The 18,847-nt window shown below is 36.8% G+C and overlaps 1 protein-coding gene across 2 annotated transcripts in view; it reads left to right on the forward strand.

Annotated features, from left to right (window-relative positions):
- Positions 1-18,847, forward strand: part of LIPC (lipase C, hepatic type) — a 66,550-nt gene that overhangs the window by 37,712 nt on the left and 9,991 nt on the right. For both annotated transcript variants that reach the window (XM_058846548.1, XM_058846549.1), the window contains exons 3-5: positions 14,913-15,100; positions 16,620-16,799; positions 18,254-18,371. In XM_058846548.1, the coding sequence (XP_058702531.1) occupies positions 14,913-15,100; positions 16,620-16,799; positions 18,254-18,371 (486 nt within the window). The remainder of the gene's footprint in view (positions 1-14,912; positions 15,101-16,619; positions 16,800-18,253; positions 18,372-18,847) is intronic.

Raw genomic sequence — 18,847 nt, forward strand, 5'->3', positions numbered from 1 at the left:
GTGCTGCTTAAAGTTAAAATTCAGGATACTTAGAATATCAGCCCTGTCATTACACAGAAGCATAATTACAGCTAATTACCTTAAAGATTAGGAAAGAACCTGTGCAAAATAAAGGAAGCTCTTTCTTCTGTTAATGGAAGGTTTGGCTAATAGATTTGTCAGGTCCAGGTAGAAGAACATGTATTTATCTTTTAAAAAGTAACATGCCCTTTATGTGAATCTATAGCAGAAAAATATGGGAGTTATTAAAATTACTGTGGAGGGGTAATAGATGGTTCTAATTCAAAATTAACTGAATAGAGTGTGACTTCTGCTGCTTGCAGTGGCAGTTGTTTAGTCTAGGCAGTCTCCCATAAATATGAACAAAACCCATGGCACTGCTGCAAAACAAAATGGATAAAAAGGCAACAAAGAGCTTCACTTTCATTTCTAACAACTGAGCCAGCCCCCACAGAAAACATGTAATGTATCTCCAACTGATAGATACAGGGCAGAGAAGCAATAATACACACCAGATATCAACACAGGTGCATAGGGATTATCTATTATCAGAGAGACACTTTTAAAAAACCCAAAAACATCAAAACAAAAAACAAACAAACAAAAGCAAAACACAAGAAAGCAAACCAAATGAAAACCAAAACAAACAAACAAAATGAAAAAAAACAAACCACAAAAAACCCAAATCCCCAGACCAATCTGACAAACAGCAAAGACTGAAATGTCAATTTAATCATTAAAGGCAATTCCAACAATGTCCATCAGCAATATTAGACATGATGGCTGGAAAGTGCTGAGCAGAGGTAGCTGCCCATTGCTGCCAATGGCAGCAGCCAAAGTGTGCCCCACACTGAATTTGGTCATAAATTCTCACTGTCTTCGTTGTCCAGATTGCACCAAGAACATGCAAAATAGGCAGGACAACAATCATTGAACCAAAATTGGGATGGAGTGGTGGGGTTTAACTTCTTTAAAGTTCTCTTTAACCTGCCTTTCATCAAGTAGCTCAGTATAAGCTGGGGTTTTCTTTCTATAATTAAATTATCATAAACCATCTTATGCCACTTTCCACAGGCTTGTCACACCCTCGATGATTGATTGAAGTTAATTTTTCTTTCTTTCTTTAGGTTAAGATAAAGTCACTTTAATCACTAAGGATCTATAGAATAAATAATTATAGAAATTAATTAAGTACCTTCCTAACATTTTGGCAGAAATATAGAAGCATTTTCATTCACAAGAAAATAAACATAATTTCTCAATTGCTGTTGAGAAGTATTTACATAAAAGTCATAGAAAATCAGTAATTCTATAAACCTAATAATTAAAATATTCTATCAGTGTGTTTATCATAGCTATAGCTATCAGAAACTATGTTAGGACAAAGTTGGTTTTTTTTTTTTAATTTCCAAATCAGAGGCAAGTTATTACTTGGAAAAAAGAAAAGACAGCAGTAAACTTGCCAAGCCAGATCTCATGTCTGCTGTGTCACGTGGCCAAACTCACATGCTCATTCAATACAAAAGGACTCATGGACCAAGATTTCCCCCAGTATCCTCCAAATCTATTGCTCAGTAGTTTCAGTATTGTAGGAACTACTTCTTTGACAAATTAGGTTCAAATATATCCTTTCTTTTTCTGACAGAAATAAATTTTTCGAGTGTCTGATCAAGCAGTAAAAAAATTATTGCTAGCATCATTCTTTGCTTTTTTTTAACATTTTACATTTTATTTATCTTGAACAACAGTTTTCTTAAATTAAACATACCATGTTAGCTTTTAAAGAGAACAAAATAACACCCATAACTGCCTAGCTAAAAATCACCCTGTGTTCATATCTTTTCTCATTACAGAACAGAAATAAATAGTTATAGTTATTACAACTGAGGTGCATGATGTGCATCTTTGAGAGATAAAACTCAGGAGCAAGAGTCTGATGTGCTGTGCCAGGGAATGTGGGTGCACAGACCTTTGCCTCCCTGTTATCATTAATTCCCACATTGTCCCAGATACCAGTATGGATGCACAGTATCCCTCTCCTCGTGGCTATATGAAGAGCACAAGAACAGTGAATTTATAGTATTTCTGCTATCATTATTCCCTGTCAGTACAGCACAGAATGCAGTTGTTACACATTTCCTTAACTAAAAATTGTGTGTCCAACTGTCCATGCTGGTTTCATTACTCTTATGAGCCTTTGATAAGCCCAAGAAAACCATGGCCCTGTTGGAATAAATGGCTTTTCCTGTAGATTTTTTTCTGCGTATTTCAACAGAGGTCTCCCAGGAGAGCCTGGGAACTGGATGGTGAGGACTGTGGCACATGCCCCCTTGTCACAGGGTTCATTCAGCAGGATTCACTGGCCTACCAGCAGCTGCAAGGGAATTTGGGGTTCATTAGTATGCTACTGATGCTCAGCTTATTTCCTATTTTTTACCAGAAATGTCACTCTTCAGCCAAGATGCAGACATGAATGAAACAAACTTGGCTGGAGCTGACTCTGCAGTGGACAAAGGCAGTGCTGGCAGCTGGCACTGAAGTGTTCACATTATTCCAGCCTAAAAAGCAGTATCCACTCTGAGATCACTTCTTGCATCATGCAGACTTTTACTGACCAAGTCAGCAGAGGTGACAAGGAATTGGGTTTGATTTGCTTTTGCAGTGTCAAGTCATGAAAACAGGAAGTCTTCAGGGAGACTGGAGAGTCTTCATCTCTAGCACTTGTTCTGGTGACAGTATGAATGTCCCATGTGTAGCACTGGACCCACAGCATCTTTTTTTTTGGGAAAAGACACGTAACAAATATTCTATATTTGGTTTTCTTTGCTATATGGCAGGGAAGACTTGAATTGTCTATCTGGGCATGGGGATTTTCTCAGTCCATATAAAACAGCACAATGCAATAGGAGGCTATATATTCTAAAGCAAATATTAAACACAATGTGTTTTTAAAAATTAGGATCTAATATGAATGTTTATTGCATATTATCACAGCTTTGAAGGGATGGACCAGAGGGAAAAGGAAATTATGCAATGAACTGGAGAGAGGAGACATGGAAAACAAAATATTTTGGCAGTTTATAATACATTATCACCTTCTGTGACTTAGCCACATAAACTACGACTATTATAGCTTTGTTTTTATGTAAAAACTTAGCTCTGAGAATTCTAGGTTGAGCTCAAATTCAGTGCCAAATAACAAGGCTGATAAATTCACCTACTTGGGGTTCCAGGCATGACATGAAGAGGTAAATAATTCTATTATCTGTAGTGTTTATCTTCTGACTGTAGTACCAGTCTGGTCACTAGAGATTAACACAATGATGGCTTAGAGATGAATGAAAGCCTTGGGATAATTAGAGAGCTTTCTGTTGTTTAATAAAAGTGAACAATTAGAAATTATTTCTGGGCACAGAAGTTTGATAAATTGATATTACTGCTTGCTAGACAATGACAATAAAATGCAAGGGTATTTATAACTTATTTCTGTATATCTATACTATAGTGAAAATATTCTAATGTCCACAGTAGAACTGAGTGAGCACAACACCCAAGCCAACATGCCTGATCTCCATTTGAAAGTGTAAGGAATGAAGAATAAATATCAGTAGGGAGTTTTCCAGAAGTTAGTGAACAACTGCATGTATGTGTCTCAGGCCATGAAAAAAAATTCTTGGTCAGTCAATGATTACTGCCTGTAGCACTCCACCCATTTTTATCATTTCCTGACAGCTACCACTTTTATCTATCTCCTGTAGGAGATCACATAAACATGCCCACATTTCTTTCAAGCAATATAAACTAGACCAGTTTAAACAGTTAAAACAGGTGATGTGAGGTAACCTAGCTGATCTTCCTTGCAGTAAATGGGCAACATTGGAGCATTGGTAGCAGAATGGCAAGGGTGGTAATTCCTGGCAGGTGGGAGGTGACAAAAAGCTGGAGGTGGTAACCTCTTTGCTGGTACAGATGGTTACAGACAGGGATGCCAGTCCACTGCTGTAATATGATCTGAATACACTCTAAAGCACATTTAGGTTCTTATATACAAAGGAAATTCTGCATCCAAATAGTTTTGTTTCTATTGTTACAAAAGCTATTTTTAGAAAAAGAAAAAAAAAATATGTTTTTAAACCGCAAAGTGAATTTTTATATAGTGAAAAAAAGGAAGCCTTCTGGAAGAACCTTTAGCTACTGTTTTACACAAGATTCCCTCCCATTTTGTGTCTTTAATTCTCTGCATATGAATAGCAGTTCCACTTTCTTTGCCCTACAAAATATGACAGATTCTAGATAAAACATGCCAACCGAAGCCAGAAGCATGAGCTATGGTGTTATGTGCACCACCTATGCACAATATGGTAAAGCAGCTTTTGACAAACGAAAGTAGTTAAGAGAACAATGGAGAAAGGTAACCCCCATATTTGTGCAGTCAGGTTTCCAGCTCCCCAGTTATTGCTGTCTCCCCCAGTCCCAGAGAACCAGAGTTCCAACACTTCGATGGGAAGTGGCTCCCAGCTCTGGAGTGTCCATGCCCAGAGAATTTACAGGAACAAGCTCAGCCTTGTCCCTCACTGCCGGCCCTAATGCAGCTGCTTGACGTCCTTATGTGTCACATCCATACTTTGCACAGAAGGGCTGGAAAAATCTGCCACTCTGGCACTGTGCTGGTGCTTCCTGTAGGTTTGCTGTGTTCAGCTAGGGCAGCTGTTCACCAGGCAGCAAAAGTGGCTCTCTGGCTGCTCAGCTGAGGCACTGATCTCTCTTCTGCCCATGTGAGATGGCTGTTCTGGATTGATAACAAACTGCTCCTTTCCCCCACACTGCATTCACCAAGCTTTTTGGCTGTGCTGTGCTCTCAAGCACTACAGAGGAATGTCTTATTATGTTTTCTCAGCCGCTTCAGAGAAGTTTCACATTGTTGCCCAAATACAATTGGTCTGTAACTATTTGGAGAATTTTTAACTTTTGAGGCTACAAACTCTGTGCTAGGCAAATGAATACAGGGATTATAAAATCAGCTTTCCAAGTATTTTCAAAGATACCTTTTCTTATGCTAATAGAAAAATAAGAAAAGGTTTAAGTGGGCTGTGATATTTTTCACAGAACAATCTTGAGTAAATTAAAATGTAAATTTTTCTACAATCGCTGCTTTTGGGTGACAAACCTTTTGCTTAAGTCTTTAGATGCATCCTGCTTCCATTTGATTTTCACATTTGGAGGTTTGGAAGAATTTGCCTGATCGGTTCTGTGATCTCTTTTCTCATTCCTTACGCTGACTTATGCAGTTTTTGCAATAGCCTTTTTAGCTTGCTAAGCCAACAGCAAACTAGCCCAGTTGAAAGAAAAATTAATTTCCACATGTTGGCTGAGTGAACTGAATCAAATGAGTGCAAGAATCACGGCCAAACTGCTCAGGTATGGGGAATTGGGTCCTCTGAATTTTCCATTATCACCTCCATGGGTGTGCAATTCCCAGGACAATCCCATGGGTGTACAGTTCCCAGGACAATTCCATGGGTGTACAGTTCCCAGGATAATTCCATGGGTGTACAATTCCCAGGACAATTCCATGGGTGTACAATTCCCAGGACAATTCCATGGGTGTACAATTCCCAGGACAATTCAATGGGTGTACAATTCCCAGGACAATTCCATGGGTGTACAATTCCCAGGACCAGGCCTGGGCTCTGCCTTGGGAGCTGGGGTTCCTCCCAAATTCTTTCCAAATTACCTCCAGTATGTCAGCCGAACACGTAAGATTATCTTACAGATGTAAGATTATGAACTTAAAGAGTTAAGAATATGAACTTGATTTAGAGGGACACATACCTAAAGACCCCAGAAGTGAAGTTTAAGGACATGAAAAGGACATTAAGTCAAATTCATACAAAATTTTGCTAAATCATTTTGATTCTCAGGGGAACAAAAACCCGATCCCCTAATCTTGGATGGTTGGTAATATTCACCACAATGAGGCTCCAATGCTGAACAGGCTTCCAGGTACAACTGCAATGCAAATAACAACTCTCAGTTTCTAGATTTAGGGAAACGACTCTGCTGTACTAATATGTACATTACATGGATTATTTATGAGTCCAGAAAGTCATGTTAAATGAATATCTTAGAACACAAGTAGAATATAGACAGGCTCAATCTAAAAATTAACATTTAGGAAGAACAAGGAAGCATAAACACATTCACTTCTTCTTCACATTGCTCACAATATTTAAATTAATCTCTTCAAAGAGAAATTTACAGGCTTTTTGTTACCCTTGCTGTTGTGAGATCAATTCTGAACATCTTCCCTTGCAACATCTGGCAACTGTATTCTTGACTTTGCATGTGTTTTCCAGACTGTCAGATTTAATATATTCATTGTTTAAATGATTCCATACTCCCCTTTAAGTTTATGGAGGATTCTTCTGTTTTAATCCCAGCAAATATCACAATCAAAATCCCTACTGCTAAAGATGAGACCTCATTTTGCAAAATGAGGTTTAGTGTCCATCCTTTTGGAAAGGTTTAATACTTCAAACTTATAAACACCACAAGATTATAGTAAAATTTAATATTGCCCAGGGCTGTTGATTTTTTTCCCACTAAAGCAGATCCATTCTGCTTTGCAAAGCAAAGCAAACTTGGCCTCAGCATACTTTCATGGTGCTGCCCTGCTGGATTCCGTTGAACAACTCCTGGTGACAGAACACAAGGCTGCTTCATTAAACATCCACCAGCAAATCTAATGTGTGAAAAATTTCAACAACTCATTCATAGTTCAGCTAGTTTATGATAAATTTCTCATCAACAAGACATCACAAGCAGAGATCAAAGAAACTCCAGGGAATGATTTCTCTTCTGAAATTCATTGCTTGTGAAGGTGGAAAGTCTAAAGAGAATGAGCAAGGGCAGCTGATGAAATAATGAAGTTTTTATTTCCAACTATGGAGACTAGTTATAAAATAGAACCCCATCCCAAGTAGGAAAACAATGCAAATGGGGGGAGAAAATGTATTTTTGCTTGACCTACATCAAGCATCAGGAATCTGTTCACAGACCAAAACCAGCATGAACAGAAGCATCCCTGGATTGTTCTACCCCTGCAGAATCCTTTGTCTGCCCCTGGCTTTCAGTTCATTCTGCTTTCCATTCCTCCTTAATGCAAATTATTGGGAGCCACTTTTTGGAATAGGAATACCAAATTTCCAAATAATACTTGCAGATCATACATTGATTTTCCCAATTGTTTGGCAATAGGTTTAGTACAATAAGTTTAGTTATGTGTGCTTTCAGATATCCTAAAAATCAAAGACATTAATAATCATACTGTCGTTCACTTTGGAACACAGTGATTTTTTTCATCAATTTCTTTGTGTTCAAAATATGGAAAGCAACTTAAATCTTCCCAGTTTGGTTCATGTCAGTCTACAACTGTTAAAAAAAGCCATATAAATAAAAAATAATCCAGCTGAAAATTAATGTTAAAATTTTTCCTTCGATGTTGCTTTTACTGTTGCAAAATTCAAATACCTAGGACTACAGGAACTGAAATAACAGATATAACCAGAGACACCCTAAAAATCTCATCAGAGAGATAACAACAAATTTATCTTGAAAATTAGTGGCTGACTTATGCCTTGAAGCATTTGGAAGGTTATCCAACCTACTGCAACTGTTGAGTTCACATGTGCTTCATCTGCATTAAGAACCATGCTCTGGGCCTGGAAAAAGCGCTCAGCAATGCATGGATGCACAGCAAAGATTTAGAAATTGGATATTTTATGTATATGGTCTCTGAATATTAAACACTTGAATCTTCTAAGACAAATATCCAAAGTAATGTTTCATTCCTATTAAATGCTGTAATAATGAGGGGAATGTCATATGCTTTATTAAGTGCATGTAAACATTGTAGTATTTATAAAAAGCATTTAATACCAATGTATATATATATTTTTTAATATACACATTTCTATGTGTGTATGTACTTTACACACACTATGTAAGATAATTATATTAATCACATAGCTATAATGGACAATTATGAGCCAAATTATACTCTAACATAGCATTATGCAGTTACATAGCACTATCTTGCTGCCCTCTAATACATATTTACTGCTACTGTTTTGGTCTTGGAACCCCTTAAAAACCTACACATTTTGAAGTTAGCAGAAACAAAACAAGTATTTTTTTCTCTCCCCATCTCAAATTTGGAATTTTGCACCCAAACTTCAAATACTGCCAGAGGCCCAGAAACTGAATTCTCCCCATCACTGCAGTAACATGTTAAAATTGCAGCACTACGTGCCCTTGCAGTGCTGCCAAGAGGCAGCTTTATTTCACTTCAAATTGAGATTTAAGGCTTTGAGTGAGACACAAATCACATGTCTAGCCATCTAACTCACTGGACCTTACCACTGTGACTTTTAAAAAACAGTTTTTATCATTTTGTACATATTTTCCCTATGACTGGAATCATGATGTGCAAAGGTGTCTGGTGTTATGGGTAAAAGGGATAAAACTGCAACTAGAAGTTTTCTGTGCTGTCAATACTTTTAGTAGCATTTTGCAATGTACTATGCAGATTGTATCAACTATTCCACAAATTGCTATCTTCTGTAATAGTTTTCACAGGACTCCTGGAAAGGCCTGCAGAGCTCAACAACTTTCCCAACTTTAATAATGGCTCACCTCAAACTTACACAGACAAATCTTTGTAGGAAACTGTTGTGAAGCCCCTTTTATTAAAAGAGAAGTGCACTACAGTACTAAAAAAACGTATTTCAGCAATTCTTTGTGAACTGTTGTTTTACCCTGGGCTCTGTTCATCTATACAAGGAAAATTGTCAAAAAAATTGCATGACAGTATTTATAAAAGTTCTTAGACTAGTTCTGTAGACAGAATGTACTTAAAATACGTCCCCAGTAAATCCTTTTTCCTCTTAAACAGTTTAATTTTAAAACAAATTCATTCAGTATTTGATAAAAAGTCTAAAAGACAGAATTTAATGGAAATAACTTTTGTAAACAGTGTGCACTGCAGAGGTTTTAGAAGAAATACCTACAGGCATCTACTGTAAAAGATCAGTTTGGAGAAATTCAGGATACACTTAAAATGATCAAAGCCTTTTAATACCGTATCAGTGAAGCCATCAAACTCTTGCTTAGATGAATCACACCTAGTGATTGTCAAAGCAAAAAGTTTTTATCTGCTGCAAAAACAGGATTTCCCCTCAGTTATTTTGGCATAACTAAGGCTTTCAGACAAAAACAGTAAAACAAAACAGTTCTATATTTTAAAAAATAATTATTAAAAAAAATCAAAGGTCATAAAGGAAAAAAACAGGAACTTGTTGGAGAGGCAAGAGTAAAGGAGATAAGAAGAAAGGGAGAAGAGGGAAATTAAAGCAAAATAAAGCTCCCAAGAACATATCCTTTAAAATTCTCTCAATATTTCCTCTAAGGCAGAGGTTTCTTGGAAGTAGAAAAATTTTAAGGGACCAGATGCCAAGTTACCACTCAGACTGAGACATTTGGATGCTTAGTCTATTCCCTGAACGGAACAAAACCCACTTTGGTAGTCTGAGATTTAATTATACTCAACCCAGGCAGATTCCCCCACTTAACAAGGCTTGAGTATCCACTTTCCCTCTCTTTCTACTCCTTTCCACTGCAACATTCAATCATCTTCCAGGCCCTGCTGACCTCTCATTTCCCCACTGCCTTTCTGCAAATGGAGACAGTCCTATTTGTCTCCTTCTGAATCCCAGAAGGCTGCCAAGCATAAACATTCACAAGGGGAGTTTGGTGGGATAGCCACTACCAAAAATTCATAAACAAAAAATAAACGAATAAGTAAATAAACCCACAATTCACTAGCTTTGTGCAGACAAGGCTGGTTGTACATATGAGTATTGTACACCCACCACTCCCCACATCAGCTCTGCCTTCCAGGGAATAAATCTATTACCCAGCAACCTGCAGGGTTGTTCCATGGCCCAGGATGTGAGTTTTACTCAGCAATGCCTTCCTGTGCTGATATTCTAAAGATGCTGATATTTCTCTCTTCTCATTCTTCTGGTTTTGTTTTGTGTTTTTCTGAACTTTAAACACATGTTCTTAGTGCATGTATTTAACTTCTCCTCATACTATGAAATGCTGTGATCCAGAAGTCATGCTGGATTTCTGACATAGCAAGTTAGCACCAGAAAAGTGATTTCACTGCAGAATCACAACAAAAAAAGGCTGGCCATAAGAAGAAAAGGAACTCCCACTTCCAGCATAGCTACCCTAAAATACAACTCAAAAAATGTCTTACCTATTTCAAGACAGTCTATCTTTTTAAATCAAAATTTATACCTGTCATAAGAGTACCAGCATATGGGAAATGGTTCCAAGGGAAATGCACATAAGTAACAGAGGTTTTTGCTCGGTCCCTTGGTGAGAAAAACAAAAAAACTGAGAAAAACAATGTTCTAAATGATGATGTTATAAGCAAGTATATGCACAGCTTTGAATCCTTTGATCTAGACTTCCTGTTTACCTCTTGTCCATCTCTCCCAGGGTAGAACCTGACTTTTTAGGAGCTGAGCAGGATAATATTTTCATATCCCAGGAACATTTTCCTGCCCAAACTAGATAAAAAGCCAAAACTTCACAGTAACAAAATTGCAGATTAAAACTTCAAAGATTTTGACATAAATTAGCCTAAATATGCTGTTGGTCAATTCTGATTTCAGCATTATTTTTTAATTACTTTAGATTAACAACTACTTCCAGATAATTAATAATGCTGAACAGGAAGTATTTACACTGATAAGCTGGATGTGAAAAGGAATTAAAAGTTTACAATGGACACATTTTCCAAAAGCTATTATTTTTCACAAGTTGTTTATTCTAACAACCAACCAAAAAGTAATGCCAGGTAGAGCTCTACATCAAAGATGTTGTGATGAAATTCAGGTCCTCCCAGTTCAACCCTCAAGAGTGGCTGCCAAAAGGAGGTGCACACTCAGCAGGGAGAGTCTGTACACACAGCACTTCCCCCAGCTCAGCTCCCACATCTCCTGACTAAGCAGAGCTGTTTAGGTGCTCAGGAATCCTCACTGAATTTCTTTTAGGCACTTCCAGTTTCCAAGTTTGGAAACAGTCTGGAGGGCGGGTGTTATTTCTTTGCCTTCTGTTCTAATCTTCACTTTGATAATTGATTCTAAATAAAGGAGATGTGAAAAATAAGTTTTGAAATTTCACATAGTAAGGGAGGTTTTACCTGGAAGAGAAAAATAGTATGGCACAGGAATCAAAAAGAGGTAGTTCTTTAGAGAATTTTGAAAAAACCCAGTGTTCAAAAACAATGACAGTAAAGCAAATTCACAAAGAAGTGGGAAAAAATACATATTCTAATACTTTAACACATACAAATAAAAAATAGATAAATCAGAGGAAAGCAAAAGGATAACTTTTTTTTTTTTTTCTCTCTTAAAGGACATGTTCCACTGAATTTTATTGCTCCCTCTTTTGAAGGCATTAAATAGAATGTATTATTTGAATAATAAATGACTTGAGAGTTATCTCTAAATACTTGAGACACACAACAGCAAGTAGAAACCAAAACATGCTATTTGATCTGTTTTGCCATCTTTTGCAAGGTTTTCTAGCAAGACTTTTGTTTGTGTTGTTTTTGCAAACTGACCTATGAAACTTCCCAGTTCCCTGAGGCCAAGTCTCTGAGTCACTGCTATGACACCTTCAGCAAGAGTCTGTTGTGGAAACCAGGCTTCAGACACTATTTGCTTCTCCAAGTCATTACACAGATTAATAGATTGAAGTAGTTCCTTGTTGAATAACACATCCGATCCTAGAGGAACTTTTAACTTTTGATAGCCAAGATGTTCAAGCAGTATTTTTAATCCCCTCTCCCAGATTTACCAGCAAGACAATGCTCAGCCATTAAAGCACTTTCCAGCCAGTGTCTGAAGAAAACAGCTTTTTATCAGACTTGTTTTCTGTACGATGTACAAACAGTACAGAGTGACAAAGCGCCTTTGCATTGCACAAACACTGAGAGAGCAAAAAGAAAATGAAAACAAGGCATTAAACAAAGAAAGGATGTGTACAATGGAACAAGCACAAGCTACTTTTTTTGTTGTTTGTTTTTCTTTTTATGCTAGAAATAGAACACAATGCTTATTTTTGTGTAGAGCCTACTCACCAAAGGCTGAATAAACCAGACGTTAAGAATATCAACATTATTAAATTAAATTTAATAATAATAATTAAATAATTATTAAAGCCCTTCTAATTTTCAGCTCTTTATGTAGATTCACCCTTTACTGATATTACTTACTTCAGAAACTAAGTCCTCTGCAAGAGGAAAAAAAAAATCCAACAGAAATTCTTTAAAGTGGACATTGTAAGAGAGGAGTGATCAGACTTAGTCCTATGACAGTTAAAACTGTCCTGAATGGAAAATGTGAGAGACTGAAGCTATGAATTTTATCAACCAAACCTTCTGTAACTTTGAAGCTTTTTAAATCCCAGCTTGTGTACAAGGCTGAATAAGTTTCTTCAATAACGTCTCCCTTGCTATGAAACATAACATTGCCTGTTTGTGGGAACCAACAATAATTAGCAACAAATAGAGAACAGTGCCCATCCAGTGCAGGTCAGCTCAGGAGTTTTCTTGACAGAACTGCCACACACTTAAACAAATTAAATATGCTGTTTTATCATGTCTTATCACTACACTGAAATTAAACCTGGAATAATATTTGTAACAGAACTAATCTGGCAAAAAGACAGTCTAACCTAAACCCATCACATTTCCACACTGGAGTTCTTTGCATCACAAGACGCTACTATTGCAGATATTTAAACAATGTGTGTCACAACACACGTTTGCAGGAGACTCACCTGTAAATGAATCACAAGTTCCTTGTAAACTACCAAAATCTCATCAAGACAACAACATCACAGAACCCCAGGATAGATTTGCAGATACAATACAGAAATGAACAGTCTATGATTTTAGGTATTCTCTAAAAACATCTACAGACATAAGAGTTTCAATGTACAAGAAAAAAAAAAAAAGGAAATTTGTTGTCTTAGAAGACAAAATACAATCTTTCTGATATTAATGTTTTATTAAAGAACTTTTATGCAAGAAAAATAAGAACTAAAATTTAACTAATTTCAGTGATGTTACAAGACAGATAATTGTAACTTCTCATTGAATCAAATATTTAATTTTCATCTCCAGTAATATTTCATTACTTGTTAGGTCTAATTAAAACAAAAGCCTCCTCCCTGACCATTTCAGTGGTGCTGGTGAACAGCTGTTGCAGATGGAATTGATGGAATTGGTAGCACCTGAATCACCAGCTTCTTTTGAAACGAAACTACTGGTATCATTTCTCTGATATATTCACTACCAATTATTTACAGACTTCTTGAAAAGTGCCCACAATATCCCCACATCTTTCTCACAGATGCACCTGGCAACAAGAGCTATGCATACTGTTCTGGATGTGATTAACAAAGGCCTTAACTTACAACTGACATCCTCTCTTCCTACCAAAACCTTAATGCATCTTGGAATTATATTTTCCTTTCTCACAATCAAATGACAGCAGTGACTCATGGTCAGTTTTGTTATTGATTACTTCAGTCAAGTTTTTTTTATCATTGTCACTTCCAATTTATGAGTCTCATTTATAGAGAAATTCCTATCAATTGTATGGCCCTGCACTCCATAGCAGGAAATTTCTACCAGTTTCTCTTGCTGTATTTTCAAGTTGTCATCTAGCTCTTAACATTTAATGGTTTGGTCTTCTCACTATTAGCAAGGGCCTCCCATGTTTTGTCAGCCTTGTACCTTTCCTGTTGCTTCTTTAATGGAAATATTAAAACAAGATTAGCTTAAAAACTGTCCCCAAGGAAATCCATTAGTAAAATCTCTCCAATCTAAATGTTTCCTCTTCAATACTAGAAAGTGTAACCTCTTTCTTATCTAGTTCATCACATTTTCTCTTCCACTAAACCCCATTTTTTCTAGCTTAAATAATATTTATTACATGGAGTTTTTCAGCTAAATAAATATTCTGAGGTCTCACTAAACAGGCTTGTATGTCACAAGGTCCTTTTTGTAAGCTTGTGCTTTATTTTATTCTATTTTTCTGCAATTGCTCTATATTTTATGGGTTTTCCTTCTAAGCTCCTGATGTCATAAGACCACAGTTCACACTGCCCTTGCTTTCTTACTTGACATTTCTGAAAATGCTGTCTTAAAATGCACCAAGCTATTTTAGCTAAAATCAAAATCATCAAAAATATTGCAACTAAAAGTAAAACATTTCATCTTGCCTTTTCAGAGGAAAAAAAAAAAAGCATGATGTGGTCGAATAGTTTTAAGCAGTCAGCCAGGTCTCTAAGCAGTTACAACCATGAATAAAATGGTTATTTTAGTGTAATGATGCTTTCTCAGCAATTACTAGCAAATACACATCAGCAGAAATGCTCTGCAGAGTTAAGAGGCTCAGAGTGTTCCTGTCTGTGCATGCACTCCATGGTCAATCATCACACCTGTACTGTGATCTTACAATCCTTGTGCATTTATAGAGGCCCACAGCAATCAGATCATTATTCCTGTGTAACTGTTACTGTTCACACAGAGGGACTCAGAGGCACATCTAGACCATCTCAGACTTTGAAAGACATCACTATTTTGACCCAGAATGTCCAGCTTAGGCCCAGCTGGAACAAGCAACAATTATACACAGGAAGAGTTCCAAGCTTACTCATTTACTGTTTTACAAACTGTTGCACTAGTGATTTTAGGTATTCTCTACTGAAAAACTCTTCAGGTTTTCAATTCCTTCCTATTATGACTGTTGTCACAAATTTCATTTCAGAGGCACTGGGATCACAGAGTGAACACACTACAGCAAAGAAATATCAGCAAAACTTAGAAACCAAATTTCGACTCTATACAGATACAGCTGAAGGCAGCTGCCGGCTTTTTGTCAATCAGTTGGAGACTCTTGACAAATGCGGTTTCAATGCCTCTCTTCCTCTGGTGATGATAGTCCATGGCTGGTCGGTATGAACTCACGTTTTATTTTTAATTCATATTATATCTGATTTGATATACTTTCCTTCTCATTATGTTACAGAAGCAACTTCAGAAGTAAGGTTGTGATACAAAGATGATAGATTTCACTGGTAGCTATCATGGCTAGAAAAAATACAAAGTGGATATTCCCAACAGATTCTGAAGGAACGGTCTATGAGCAATTTTTCACATGGGACTCCCATACCAAGGATTAAATTCAGCCCTGGTTTAAAGCCAGCAGAGCTTGAACAAGTAGCTGAATTTTTAATGTGCTATGCCCTGGAGAGCTGAATACCAGTTTCATTTCTCTATGTTCACTGCCAGATATTTACAGACTTCTTGAAAATACCCACAATATCTCCACATCTTTCTCACAGATACACCTTTAAAAAGAACTTCTCCACAAGCCGCTTCAGTTGAAAGCAGAGCCTTCAACATCCATGAATTAGCACTGAACTACTTCCAGTTAAACCATAGAAAACCACTAAGAGTGACTTTTCATCAGCTTCTCAGTTGGAGAAGGAACAAAAGAGTAGGCAGGATAAGAAACTAAGTCATTTTAACAGATCCTTGAATTCTCACAGAACCAATGGAACCACATAAGGTGGGACAATGGATCTTTCTTGCACATCTGCAAATATGCAGAGGAACTTTGAACACCCCCTGTAACTCCCTTAGCAAATAACAGAGATATATTTAATTCCCTTAGTAAATAAAAGCCAAAGCTCACAAAGACAAATTTATTCAAAATCTACACCCTCCTCAAATTGTGGTCCTGAAGCTGCTGCCACTGAAGTCCACCATTCACATTAACTTAATTTGCAGAGGTTCTGGGCTCTTAGAGGAGTGTGTGTGGAAACCCAGACCTGAGACTCCCAAATTCTAATATACTAGAAGAGATAAGGCTATTTTATTAATTGAGTAAATACATACAACTAGAATAACAATTAAGTCTGATAGATTAAATAATAATTCTAGTCCATCAAATCAGAAACGTGCTTTGATGCAACAAAATTGTAACCAGGTATTCAAAAAAGAATGACTCAAAACAAGCAGCTCTCAAAATGGAATGGCTAGAGACAACAAATGCCCACAGGTCTGCAATCCTCCAGCTTCCTGCCACCAATTCTTTTAGCTTATACTTACAAGGATAGCTGCTCTTGAATGAAATCAGACATTTCTGTCTTTTTAACCAATACTACTAGTTATCTCTGGATGAGTTGAAGTATTCGGGGACATAATTTTCACTTATAATAGTTCCTATTACAAAACATACTCTATTATACCCTTATTATATTGACTTAATTTTTTTGGTCCACCAAAACCTAAAGATTCTCAGCACTGAAGCAGGCTGAAGTCCCTAAAATGTAGTTATCAGCCTTACTCCCTCCCTGTTCATACTACGGTTTTTGTTTCCTTATGTTTTTCACAACAAATATTTGGCAGAGACTGCTTTCCCATAACAATGGTTTTCTTGTTATTTGGGTTTGTTCTTCAATTATAACAGGTGGATGGGATATTAGAAAGCTGGATTTGGAAAATGGCAGCAGCTCTGAAGTCTCAGCGTAACCAAATGAACGTGATCGTTGCAGACTGGCTCACACTGGCTCACCAGCACTATCCCATTGCCGTACAGAACACACGCACCACGGGACAGGAGATAGCGCAGTTCGTGGAGTGGCTCGAGGTGAGAACTCCCCAACCAACACACGTTTCTCTGGAAAAGATGTATTTACTTGTTCTTACACTTCCACAACCTTTCTGAAATAGTATGTTTGCTAATGCTTTCATTTCAGTCACTCACATTTCTTTAATGAAGTGCATATTTTTCTTCCATAAACTTTCATATGACTTCACAAAACTTTCATCATGCAAGAGGAAAAAACAAGTGGTTGTTTATGAAAATATTTTTGTGTATCTTTAGAGGTGAGATAAGATTCCTGTCACTTACTCCTTCCTCCAGTATTGCAGGTAGTTACTCTTGTACTGTGATGTGATCCAGAATTCAAATATACCATAAATTTTCACAGCATTGAGTGTATCCAACCAGTAAATGCTCCTCACATTGAGAAGCACCCCTCCACAGTTTAACAGTTAAAATCCCTTCATTACAACTCCCACAACTATCTTTCTGCTATCCTTCTGTCTGCTTACAGGCAGATAATTATTTCAAATTATTTCAAAGATTCTCAATGGATGTAACAAAACCTGAAGTGCCACACAACATTTTAATAAAGAATAAACAATAAGTAAATATTAGTGCTCTTATTCCAAGAAATAATTGGGCATGATCAGTTACAGCCTCAATAGCATCCATTTCAGCATCATCTGACAAGAAAATTGGTCAGATCCTGTGATTTCTAAGAGCTGTCTTCCTCACAAGAAGTCTGCCAAGTTTCACCTCATCTTCAGAAGAGATTGCTATTGAGACTGCACAGCCACTCCACTGGGACAGGCAACATCCACAAAGAAATCAAAAGTGAGGTTTTCCTTTCCTGCAAGCAGAATATGCCACATTTTTCTTTACAAGTCTGAAAAACTTTGAGCCTTGCAGCTCAGGTGAAATGCTGAAGATGTACATAGCATTGATTAGGTAGAAAGAAGGGCAATTCTGCTTCAATAGGTTTGTTACAAATCAGACACACATCTTTGTACAAGAAATATCATTGCTGTTTCATTTAACATGTCTGATCAATATTTTAATCCCTTTAGTTTTGCTGAGTACCTCAGGCAAAAAAAAAACCAAGGCATTTTTATAGAGGATTGTTTTACGCCAAATTTAAAGAACAGAAATCCATTTTATAATCATAGGAAAGCCAAATGCTGCAGACAAAAGGCAGTGAACATCTGCATCGAATGACTATTGCAACAAACAACAAAAATTCCAGTGTGTTGATGGTTTTCCTGTGCATAGAAGGTAAGTGGCAGTGCCCAGATGTGTGGCATTTTCCTGCTGCATGAAAAGGAAGGAATAACACTCAGCCAATAGAAATTTACTGAATGATTCATGCACCTCATTCAGCCACCATCAACATACAAATTTCTTGTGTTATAATTCACAGTATTCTTAGCTTGTAATAGATATTTCACTGTTTACTTTTTACATTTCTTTATCTAAATCAAGCTGCCACTATATTCCAGGAATCCGTTCAGTTTTCCAGAAGCAATGTTCATCTAATTGGGTACAGCCTAGGAGCTCATGTTTCAGGATTTGCTGGAAGTTTCATCAATGGTACAAAAAAGATTGGAAGAATTACAGGTAAAAGATTGATACCTTTAAGAAAAATAACACTCAACTGAATCAAGTTATGAAGATATTTGACATATTAACCTCATATTGACAATTAGCTGTTGAACAGCAGTATTCAGCACAGTTTAGAAGTTTCATCTCATTGATTTAGAAATTAGATTTAGAAAACTTAATGAAAATATTTTTGAAAATTAAGTCTCATAGCATTTCTATCTTTGAACTTTCCTATCTCAGTCTAAACTTTGACATAAAGAACACACAAGCATGGGGACTATTAGAAATAATAAACAAAAGCCTCAAGCTGCAAGTTGCTTAAATTTATCTCTTATCCATTCTCAGTAACACCTTAAACTAAATGTTAACCACTAATCTTGGATCTTTAGCCACTGTCTTGACCCAAAGTCATTAAAATACTATTCAATACTATTCATTGTTAGTGAGTAATTTAAGAAATATATTAAGGAAATTGTCTGACTATGCTTGAG

Source organism: Poecile atricapillus, chromosome 11 (assembly GCF_030490865.1).
Source record: "Poecile atricapillus isolate bPoeAtr1 chromosome 11, bPoeAtr1.hap1, whole genome shotgun sequence".
Taxonomy (NCBI): Eukaryota; Metazoa; Chordata; class Aves; order Passeriformes; family Paridae; genus Poecile; species Poecile atricapillus.